The sequence below is a fragment of the Euprymna scolopes genome, chromosome 23 (assembly GCF_053919585.1).
Source record: "Euprymna scolopes isolate OS-2025 chromosome 23, ASM5391958v1, whole genome shotgun sequence".
In the NCBI taxonomy this organism is placed as follows: Eukaryota; Metazoa; Mollusca; class Cephalopoda; order Sepiida; family Sepiolidae; genus Euprymna; species Euprymna scolopes.
In genome coordinates this window covers 119000151-119012621 of record NC_136504.1, presented here as the reverse complement: position 1 = coordinate 119012621, position 12471 = coordinate 119000151, and the positions used below count along the sequence as shown (strand labels likewise).

General features: G+C 28.4%; 1 protein-coding gene across 4 annotated transcripts in view; it reads left to right on the top strand.

Moving 5' to 3' along the window:
* Nucleotides 1-2985, top strand: part of LOC145246169 (phosphoserine aminotransferase-like) — a 63319-nt gene extending 60334 nt beyond the window's left edge. For all 4 annotated transcript variants that reach the window (XM_080108036.1, XM_080108039.1, XM_080108038.1 and 1 more), the window contains exon 10: nt 2317-2985. In XM_080108036.1, coding sequence (XP_079964162.1) covers nt 2317-2419 — 103 coding nt within the window. In that variant the 3' untranslated portion in view covers nt 2420-2985. The remainder of the gene's footprint in view (nt 1-2316) is intronic.
* Nucleotides 2986-12471: the final 9486 nt, after the last annotated feature.

The window sequence follows — 12471 nt, the reverse complement described above, 5'->3', positions numbered from 1 at the left end:
TAATTATTATTATTCAATTATATTATTCAATTATTATTATTCAATTATTATTATTCAATTATATTATTTAATTATTATTATTTAATTATATTATTCAATTATTATTATTCAATTATATTATTCAATTATATTATTAAATTATTATTATTCAATTATATTATTCAATTATTATTATTCAATTATATTATTTAATTATTATTATTCAATTATATTATTCAATTATTATTATTCAATTATATTATTCAATTATTATTATTCAATTATTATTATTTCATTATTATTATTCAATTATATTATTCAATTATATTATTCAATTATATTATTCAATTATTATTATTTAATTATATTATTCAATTATATTATGCAATTATATTATTCAATTATTATTATTCAATTATATTATTCAATTATATTATTCAATTATTATTATTCAATTATATTATTCAATTATTATTATTCAATTATTATTATTTAATTATATTATTAAATTATTATTATTCAATTATATTATTCAATTATTATTATTTAATTATTATTATTCAATTATATTATTCAATTATATTATTCAATTATATTATTCAATTATTATTATTTAATTATATTATTCAATTATTATTATTCAATTATATTATTCAATTATATTATTCAATTATTATTATTCAATTATATTATTCAATTATATTATTCAATTATATTATTCAATTATTATTATTCAATTATATTATTCAATTATTATTATTCAATTATATTATTCAATTATTATTATTCAATTATATTATTCAATTATTATTATTCAATTATATTATTCAATTATATTATTCAATTATATTATTCAATTATATTATTCAATTATATTATTCAATTATTATTATTCAATTATATTATTCAATTATATTATTCAATTTTATTATTCAATTATATTATTCAATTTTATTATTCAATTATATTATTCAATTATTATTATTCAATTATATTATTCAATTATATTATTCAATTATTATTATTCAATTATATTATTCAATTTTATTATTCAATTATTATTATTCAATTATTATTATTCAATTGCTTGAATTAACTAAAAATAATGCATCATTCTTTTATAGCCCTCCATTTAAACTTGGTATTTTTATATATCTCTTTTAGTGTGTACAGACCTACAGGTCAGATATTTGCGCAGAGTCCGAATATATATATAAGCCTGAAGAATCCTAGAGTGGATGAAACGCGGAATATTCAGTGTAGCTTAATCGCCATATACATTTTATAACTTACTAATTAGCTCTACCTACGTATTGAGCACTTTTGAAGTAAATACTTAAAGTTTGTGCATAAATCTATACTTTCGTATATTAATTTTATGTGAGTAAATTAAGTAGTTATATATATATATATATATATATATATAGTAATTTATAAAATATATATGGCGATTAAGCTACACTGAATATTCTGCGTTTCATCCAACTATAGGATTCGTCAGGCTTATGCGCTTTGCATTTCAGCTTGCCGACATATTCATTCATCTATAAGCCTGGCGAATCCTATAGTTGGATGAAACGCAGAATATTCAGTGTAGCTTAATCGCCATATATATTTTATAAACTACTAACTAGCTCTACCTACGTATTGAGCACTTTTGAAGTAAATACTTAAAATTTACACATAAATCTATACTTTCGTATATTAAATTTATGTGAATAAATGAAGTAGTTATATATACGGGGTGGTCGCTAGAAAAGCGGGAAATCTGTCAAACAACGATTTATTTTTACAAAGAATAATTTTTACAAAGTTTTTCAAAGACAAATGTTAAATTATACTCATAGATACTCAAAATGGCGTCTTTGCACTTCACTGCAGCGTATTAACATAGAAAACCAAGCTTGTGTAGTGTTTTGAAGGGTAACTTGTGGGATATCATTCCAAGCTCTTGCCAACCACGTTTTCAAGTCATCAATAGAGTGTATGGAACGTCGACAGTTCCCGTCCACGATGTGGGTATCAAAATCTAAATCGAAGAAAAAAAAATAAGATGTAAACAATCACGAAGTTTATTTATGATCGAAGCTGACCTTCCAAATTCCCGCTTTTTTAGCGACCACCCTGTATAATTAGACAAAACCAACTGATATTTTTTATAAGAATTCTATTTCTTTTAAATTTTCTAACTTGTTAATTTGTTCCTCGTTGTTAAAATATTAATTAGAAAATTGTTTCTATTTTCTAAATTAACTTTGGTTGAAGAACAATTTATTTTCCTATAAATGAAAGCAAATCTATGAAGTGTTAATGGATAAATGTTTTGTTTTCATCCAGGTCTGTTGGTGGCATCCGGATTTCTCTCTATAATTCTATATCTATCGAAGATGCAGAAAAACTGGTAGAATTCATGAAAGATTTTCAGAAGCAAAATAGTTGATAAGCTTTTTGTACGTTGGATTGATCAGACTATTGCTTTCATCTTAAGTGTAATTTTCACAACGTTTCGGTCGATGTAACCTCCGAGCTTCTTCAGGAGTACCTTGTCGAACTCAGGAATGTTTCTGTAGAATTTGGGCAGAATTTCAAACGGAAGCCTTTATTTACTTCACGGGGGTAGCATGCTCTTGTTCGGTCAGCCATGACTAGATACACCTGAAGAAGGCTAGAGGTTACATTGAAACGTTGTGAAAATCACGCTCAAGATGAGAATAGTAGTCCGATAAATCCAAATAAGAATAACCAATCCTCATCTCAAAAAGCTTGTGTTTTTACATAAAAAAAGAAGACTACTCCAATAAATAAATCCGCATCGACTTCCACAAATGGACGGCGGCAATTGGAAGAGAAGAGATCTGTACTCAGCCGCCGGGTTATATTAAACTAAAAATACATCTTAATTGTATTAACTGAAGGAATAGTTCTGTGTAATTTGTATACTAAAACTGCTTTTCATTAATAAAGATGAAGGAACTCTTATCTTTAAAATAAACAAGTCAAAATATCTTTTTTTTTTGTTTTTTTTTTGTCCTATTAATATTAGGTTTTTGCATAATTTCCCACCGTTTTTTTTTTTTTTTTTTTTGTCCTATTAATATTAGGTTTTTGCATAATTTCCCACCGTTTTTTTTTTTTTTTTTTTTGTTCTATTAATATTAGGTTTCTGCATAATTTCCCACCGTTTTTTTTTTGTTTTTTTTTTTGTCCTATTAATATTAGGTTTTTGCATAATTTCCCACCGTTTTTTTTTGTTTTTTTTTTGTCCTATTAATATAAGGTTTTTGCATAATTTCCCACCGTTTTTTTTTTTGTTTTTTTTTGTCCTATTATTATTAGGTTTTTGCATAAGTTCCCACCGTTTTTTTTTTTTTGTCCTATTAATATTAGGTTTTTGCATAATTTCCCACCGTTTTTTTTTTTTTTTGTCCTATTAATATTAGGTTTTTGCATAATTTCCCACCGTTTTTTTTTTTTTTTTGTCCTATTAATATTAGGTTTTTGCATAATTTCCCACCGTTTTTTTTTTTTTGTCCTATTAATATTAGGTTTTTGCATAATTTCCCACCGTTTTTTTTTTTGTTTTTTTTTTGTCCTATTAATATTAGGTTTTTGCATAATTTCCCACCGTTTTTTTTTGTTTTTTTTTGTCCTATTAATATAAGGTTTTTGCATAATTTCCCACCGTTTTTTTTTTGTATTTTTTTTGTCCTATTAATATTAGGTTTTTGCATAAGTTCCCACCGTTTTTTTTTTTTTTGTCCTATTAATATTAGGTTTTTGCATAATTTCCCACCGTTTTTTTTTTGTATTTTTTTTTGTCCTATTAATATTAGGTTTTTGCATAAGTTCCCACCGTTTTTTTTTGTATTTTTTTTGTCCTATTAATATTAGGTTTTTGCATAATTTCCCACCGTTTTTTTTTTGTATTTTTTTTGTCCTATTAATATTAGGTTTTTGCATAATTTCCCACCGTTTTTTTTTTTTTTGTCCTATTAATATTAGGTTTTTGAATAATTTCCCACCGTTTTTTTTTTTGTATTTTTTTTTGTCCTATTAATATTAGGTTTTTGCATAAGTTCCCACCGTTTTTTTTTTGTATTTTTTTTGTCCTATTAATATTAGGTTTTTGCATAATTTCCCACCGTTTTTTTTTGTTTTTTTTTGTCCTATTAATATTAGGTTTTTGCATAATTTCCCACCGTTTTTTTTTTGTATTTTTTTTGTCCTATTAATATTAGGTTTTTGCATAATTTCCCACCCTTTTTTTTTTTTGTCCTATTAATATTAGGTTTTTGCATAATTTCCCACCGTTTTTTTTTTTGTATTTTTTTTTGTCCTATTAATATTAGGTTTTTGCATAAGTTCCCACCGTTTTTTTTTTGTATTTTTTTTGTCCTATTAATATTAGGTTTTTGCATAATTTCCCACCGTTTTTTTTTTTTTTGTCCTATTAATATTAGGTTTTTGCATAATTTCCCACCGTTATTTTTTTGTATTTTTTTTTGTCCTATTAATATTAGGTTTTTGCATAATTTCCCACCGTTTTTTTTTTGTCCTATTAATATTAGGTTTTTGCATAATTTCCCACCGTTTTTTTTGTTTTTTTTTTGTCCTATTATTATTAGGTTTTTGCATAATTTCCCACCGTTTTTTTTGTTTTTTTTTTGTCCTATTAATATAAGGTTTCTGCATAATTTCCCACCGTTTTTTTTTTTTGTCCTATTAATATTAGGTTTTTGCATAATTTCCCACCGTTTTTTTTTTTTTTTTTGTCCCATTAATATTAGGGTTTTGCATAATTTCCCACCGTTTTTTTTTGTTTTTTTTTTGTCCTATTAATATTAGGTTTTTGCATAATTTCCCACCGTTTTTTTTTTTTTTGTTTTTTTTTGTCCTATTAATATTAGGTTTCTGCATAATTTCCCACCGTTTTTTTTTTTTTTTTTGTCCTATTAATATTAAATTTTTGCATAATTTCCCACCGTTTTTTTTTTTTTTTGTCCTATTAATATTAGGTTTTTGCATAATTTCCCACCGTTTTTTTTTTTTTTTTTTTTTGTCCTATTAATATTAGGTTTCTGCATAATTTCCCACCGTTTTTTTTTTTGTCCTATTAATATTAGGTTTTTGCATAATTTCCCACCGTTTTTTTTTTTTTTTGTCCTATTAATATTAGGTTTTTTCATAATTTCCCACCGTTTTTTTTTTTTTTTTTTTGTCCTATTAATATTAGGTTTTTGCATAATTTCCCACCGTTTTTTTTTTTTTTTTTTTTGTTCTATTAATATTAGGTTTCTGCATAATTTCCCACCGTTTTTTTTTTTTTTTTGTCCTATTAATATTAGGTTTTTGCATAATTTCCCACCGTTTTTTTTTTTTTTGTCCTATTAATATTAGGTTTCTGCATAATTTCCCACCGTTTTTTTTTTTTTTTTGTCCTATTAATATTAGGTTTTTGCATAATTTCCCACCGTTTTTTTTTTTTTTTTGTCCTATTAATATAAGGTTTTTGCATAATTTCCCACCGTTTTTTTTTTGTTTTTTTTTTGTCCTATTAATATTAGGTTTTTGCATAATTTCCCACCGTTTTTTTTTGTTTTTTTTTGTCCTATTAATATAAGGTTTTTGCATAATTTCCCACCGTTTTTTTTTGTATTTTTTTTGTCCTATTATTATTAGGTTTTTGCATAAGTTCCCACCGTTTTTTTTTTTTGTCCTATTAATATTAGGTTTTTGCATAATTTCCCACCGTTTTTTTTTTGTATTTTTTTTTGTCCTATTAATATTAGGTTTTTGCATAAGTTCCCACCGTTTTTTTTTGTATTTTTTTTGTCCTATTAATATTAGGTTTTTGCATAATTTCCCACCGTTTTTTTTTTTTTTTTTTGTCCTATTAATATTAGGTTTTTGCATAATTTCCCACCGTTTTTTTTTTGTATTTTTTTTGTCCTATTAATATTAGGTTTTTGCATAATTTCCCACCGTTTTTTTTTTTGTATTTTTTTTTGTCCTATTAATATTAGGTTTTTGCATAAGTTCCCACCGTTTTTTTTTTGTATTTTTTTTTGTCCTATTAATATTAGGTTTTTGCATAATTTCCCACCGTTTTTTTTGTTTTTTTTTGTCCTATTAATATTAGGTTTTTGCATAATTTCCCACCGTTTTTTTTTTGTATTTTTTTTGTCCTATTAATATTAGGTTTTTGCATAATTTCCCACCGTTTTTTTTTTTTTTTGTCCTATTAATATTAGGTTTTTGCATAATTTCCCACCGTTTTTTTTTGTATTTTTTTTTGTCCTATTAATATTAGGTTTTTGCATAAGTTCCCACCGTTTTTTTTTTGTATTTTTTTTGTCCTATTAATATTAGGTTTTTGCATAATTTCCCACCGTTTTTGTTTTTTGTCCTATTAATATTAGGTTTTTGCATAATTTCCCACCGTTATTTTTTTGTATTTTTTTTGTCCTATTAATATTAGGTTTTTGCATAATTTCCCACCGTTTTTTTTTTGTCCTATTAATATTAGGTTTTTGCATAATTTCCCACTGTTTTTTTTTGGTTTTTTTTGTCCTATTAATATTAGGTTTTTGCATAATTTCCCACTGTTTTTTTTTGGTTTTTTTTGTCCTATTAATATTAGGTTTTTGCATAATTTCCCACCGTTTTTTTTTTTTTGTCCTATTAATATTAGGTTTTTGCATAATTTCCCACCGTTTTTTTTTTTTGTCCTATTAATATTAGGTTTTTGCATAATTTCCCACCGTTTTTTTTTTTGTCCTATTAATATTAGGTTTTTGCATAATTTCCCACCGTTTTTTTTTTGTCCTATTAATATTAGGTTTTTGCATAATTTCCCACCGTTTTTTTTTTTTTTTTTCCTATTAATATTAGGTTTTTGCATAATTTCCCACCGTTTTTTTTTTTTTGTTTTTTTTTGTCCTATTAATATTAGGTTTTTGCATAATTTCCCACCGTTTTTTTTTGTTTTTTTTTTGTCCTATTAATATAAGGTTTTTGCATAATTTCCCACCGTTTTTTTTTTGTCCTATTAATATTAGGTTTCTGCATAATTTCCCACGTTTTTTTTTGTTTTTTTTTTTGTCCTATTAATATTAGGTTTTTGCATAAGTTCCCACCGTTTTTTTTTGTCCTATTAATATTAGGTTTTTGCATAATTTCCCACCGTTTTTTTTTTTTTTTTTTTTTTGTCCTATTAATATTAGGTTTTTGCATAAGTTCCCACCGTTTTTTTTTTGTATTTTTTTTGTCCTATTAATATTAGGTTTTTGCATAATTTCCCACCGTTTTTTTTTTTTGTCCTATTAATATTAGGTTTTTGCATAATTTCCCACCGTTTATTTTTGTATTTTTTTGTCCTATTAATATTAGGTTTTTGCATAATTTCCCACCGTTTTTTTTTGTCCTATTAATATTAGGTTTTTGCATAATTTCCCACCGTTTTTTTTTTTTGTCCTATTAATATTAGGTTTTTGCATAATTTCCCACCGTTTTTTTTTTTTTTTTTGTCCTATTAATATTAGGTTTTTGCATAAGTTCCCACCGTTTTTTTTTGTATTTTTTTTGTCCTATTAATATTAGGTTTTTGCATAATTTCCCACCGTTTTTTTTTGTTTGTTTTTTCCTATTAATATTAGGTTTTTGCATAATTTCCCACCGTTTTTTTTTTTTTTTTGTCCTATTAATATTAGGTTTTTGCATAAGTTCCCACCGTTTTTTTTTTTGTATTTTTTTTGTCCTATTAATATTAGGTTTTTGCATAAGTTCCCACCGTTTTTTTTTTGTATTTTTTTTGTCCTATTATTATTAGGTTTTTGCATAAGTTCCCACCGTTTTTTTTTTTTTGTCCTATTAATATTAGGTTTTTGCATAATTTCCCACCGTTTTTTTTTTGTATTTTTTTTTGTCCTATTAATATTAGGTTTTTGCATAATTTCCCACCGTTTTTTTTTTGTATTTTTTTTGTCCTATTAATATTAGGTTTTTGCATAATTTCCCACCGTTTTTTTTTTTTTTTTGTCCTATTAATATTAGGTTTTTGCATAATTTCCCACCGTTTTTTTTTTTGTATTTTTTTTGTCCTATTAATATTAGGTTTTTGCATAATTTCCCACCGTTTTTTTTTTTGTATTTTTTTTTGTCCTATTAATATTAGGTTTTTGCATAATTTCCCACCGTTTTTTTTTGTTTTTTTTTGTCCTATTAATATTAGGTTTTTGCATAATTTCCCACCGTTTTTTTTTTTTTTTTTTGTCCTATTAATATTAGGTTTTTGCATAATTTCCCACCGTTTTTTTTTTTTCAAGAAAATCAAAGAATTTTAACAGCAAAAGTTCATGTAGGTCGCAAGTTTTCTGTGAATCCCATCGACTGAAGATGGCGTGAAATTGTCGGCAAATCACACTTCATCTTTTCACCCAATTCTGTACATGTCTAATCCCCATCTTCCTTTAAGAGAACCCTGAGTTGGTATTCGTCTATCTTGATTGGTTTCCAGAACGAGGAACGTCATTGAGGTCAAAATTACCGTGTTTGAATCTGGTAAACGAATCTCGAAGAGTTCGCTCAGCTATAGCGTTTTCTCCATATATGGCACAAATATCTTTGGTCACTTCAATTGGTTTTTGACCTCGATTAAAGGCGAAAAGAATGAGGTGTCGAAAATGTGATTATTTATCTACTTGGCATCCATTTGACATTTCTGAAAAAAAAAAACGAGAAAAATTATGAGTAAAAAAACGATGACCATTATCTTGTAGAACAGAATACGTGATTTCTAATGATATATAACACTTTACCAAATATCAAAACATGCTTTAGAACAAAAATTTTTTATGAAATGGCGGGAACTTATGCAATAACCTGATAATTTGCAGAATTTTTGTTTTGCTGTTATGACTTTTGCAATTTAATTTTCAGTGTTACAAATTCCACTTGAAATTGTTTCGTATCCACAAACTCGCTACTACACTTTGATCCTTAACCATCTCTATCTCTAGATTTATATAAAAGGAAATATGCGCGTGTGAATCTGTTCCCTATTAACATGTAAACGAAAGTACTTGATGTGTCTGGGAGTGTTCTTACGTAGGTTTTGTGTGGGAATGCATCTGATAAGTATTGATAACTGAAAAAAAATCTGATTAAAGAAGGAAGTTCGATTTTGACCAACGTTAACACTTTTATACAACCTAACATCACAATTGCATTTGAGAAGTTTTATCACTGCACAATCAGAAGGACCCGGCTTATAAAATTATCAGGTTCTCTACAGTGCAATGTAGACTACACAGTATTATGGAGTAAATTATTGAAAGAAGATATGTAAAGTTTTCTCCTTGTGCACCACAGTGGGTTCTCAACTAGAGCAGGCAATCAGTTTGATTGAATAAAGGGCAATTTCAATAAAAGTATTTGTTGATTCTCATTCAATTCCGGGCAACATCGAGTTTCTTTGTATCTATATTCTATCCGAGTAATAATTAACAAGCTGTGTCATTTAGTTTCAATTTCATATCTTACAGATTCAACATGAAATTATTTCATTTTTCCTCTTCCCACCCCCCACTCCGAACAAGGCACGGTGCTAATTTAATATAGGGGGCTACTATCTGGGACATAATTGCAGGGATACAATGTAAGGAGTTGAGCAGCAAGATGTCTGTTCATATTACACTTTAACTTTATGCATGTCAGTACAGTTGGGGAAACAGGAACCCGAAAGGGAATTCAAAGTCTAGCAATTCTGGGAAGAACTCTCGTCTTGGGGAGGCTCCATGTTTTGACAAGCTTCTGAGACTGACATTTACTCCTGATCTGAAATGGAACACGTACATCAAATCTGTTGCCAAGGTCGCTGGAAAAATGGTGGAATCCTTCTACCACTCCAGTAAATATCTCACTCCTGATGCAATTCTCTATCTATATAAAAGCCAAGTACGTCCAAGGATGGAGTACTGCTGCCACATCTGGGCAGGAGCTGCTAAAAACAGCCTATCTTGCCTTGACAGAGTACAAAATAGACTTCATAGCCTAGTGGGGGATGCCCTTTTCTCTTCCCTGTAATCTCTCTCCCACAGAAGGGACGTTGCGAGCCTGTCGTTGTGTTATCATTATTTCCATGGGAAGTGCTCGTCTGAACTCCAATCTCTGGTCCCCCCATGCCAATCTTTCATGAAAAACACCCATCTAGCTGAAACCACTGTCAGTAATTTTCCCCACTCTTTATCTGTGCCTAAATCAAAATGTAGATTTCATGAACAAAGCTTCTTTCTTAGAAGTGCACGCCTGTGGAACTCTCTTCTGTTTGCCTGTTTCCCACCTAACTACAACTTGGATGTCTTCAAGTGCAACATAAACAAATTCCTGATAAACCGCCCCCTTAAGACACTTTATCAATTCTCCAATACTAATTATTACTATGATATTGTCCCATTGATTACTGTACCCCTTGATAAGTGGTGACCTCCATGTAAAAAAAAAAAAAAAAAAAAAAAAAAAAAAGCTTTCTTACATCTAGGGATCTTTGCTATGTAGAGGTGGGAGTTTGCTGCTTGTTGGGTTTGTCGAGGGTATTTACATCAAGGGCTTGTAGCTTGTTGGAGCATATACTATGAAAATACTTTTAAACCAAGCAGAGGAGTACAACATTTCATTGGTGGGAGAGAGGCTGAAGCCTAGCTAACACTTCAGAACCTGTTGTTGGCGACTCTCTTTAGAACTCCATCTAGGAGTGAGAAAATAGTAGCAGATGCACGAGCCCAAATGTGGCAACAATACTCCACACATGGGTAAATGGTGGCCTTGTAGAGTTACAGGATACTTTCAGGCATAATTAACTTTCAATCAGTTCCTCTCAATTGGAAATGATCCAAAAATGAGCCATAACCTAAGAGGCCTTGTACTGTCAACTAAGCTTCAACCCCTGTCGCATCACTGCAATGCCTGTGTTGGTTTCATAAGTACTTAAATGGCATGTGCTCTGACAAATTCGTAGCACTGGTACCTCTTAAATATACATACCCTCCACTAACCTGAAAAGCAGCAAAGTCCGATGTCTTTACTGTAGTTGTCCCCTTGATGCCAGAGAGCCTTCTACTCTGAAAGTTTCTTTCCTAAAACCGTTATAGTTTGGAATTCCTTCCCTGTTACCTGCTTCCCCGACTGTATTAACACGCAAAACTTTAAGCGTAAAGTGAACGGATATATTGCTGCTCAACTCTTTACTTGAGTGTCTGTTTAGACATGGTCTCTAATTCCCGTTAGCCATTTACGTCTCCGTGATGATTTGTTTTGCTTAGTGTGATTACGAGTAAAATTTTTTAAAAAGCTCAAATTATGAAACTACTCTTGAGATAATTCACTATTAAAACTCAAGACGTCCACTTTCTTTTTTTTTTTTTTTTACTCGTCCCATAAAGTCACTTGGATGTGAAAGACTACTAATTGAGACCATGCAAAGGAAAGATTAACAAGATGTTTGTTTACATTACATTTGAACTTCTGCATATCAGTACAGCCAGGGAAGTAGGTAGCAGAAAGGGAATTCCAAAGTCTAGCAATTCGAGGGAAGAAGCCGTTAGAGTAGAAAGTTTTCTGGCATTTAAGGGCCTAAACAAGGAAGGAGTGTGAATTTGTTCCTATGCGGGTTTGTCAGGGATATGTACTTCGAGGGGGAACAAGTGCAATGAATTTATCAGAGTACATCGTCCGAGTGATTTCATTCTGGATCTAAATGTATGAACCAAATCTTGGTCGTTATCTTGGATTTCATTTTTCTACTGATTGCTTAGATTATTGAATTAAACACGATTAAAATATGTGAACTAATTTTTGAGCATGTTAAAAACTGGCAAAAGTTATAGGCTGTTGACTTAGAATGAGTGCTTTATTCCAAATTGATGGCTGAATATGGTTACGTTTGTGCTTACATGCACACACACACACGCACATATATATATATATATATATATATATATATATATATATATATATATATATACCGTTGCTGGATTTTTTATCTTCCACCAGACTATCCATTCATGTGTAATCACCTTTTCCTTTACCATATTCCCTCTGCTTAACTTATTTTGTTTTCAAGTAAGATCTTTGACTTACTTGTTGTTTCATCAAATACTTCTGCATGCAAAATCCGATCCCGTATTTTGCTAATTCCTACCCTCTGATGAGAAGGAGAGTATTTCTTCGAAACTCTGCGGATTAAGCACTATCCATTTATCTAGTGTTTCCTTTTCAGATTAAATATGTTTTAAACTCATTTCAAAGTGTTTTTTTAACATATTTTATTAACTATTTGCTCATATATATATATATATATATATATATATATATGTATATTGCATTAAATACTAATCTCTATTAATCCTTAACTGCCCATCAAATGCATACCATAATACTTAGGTTGCTGCAACTTAGAACAAAGGTTCATACAAAGTTGCAACCACATCGGTACAG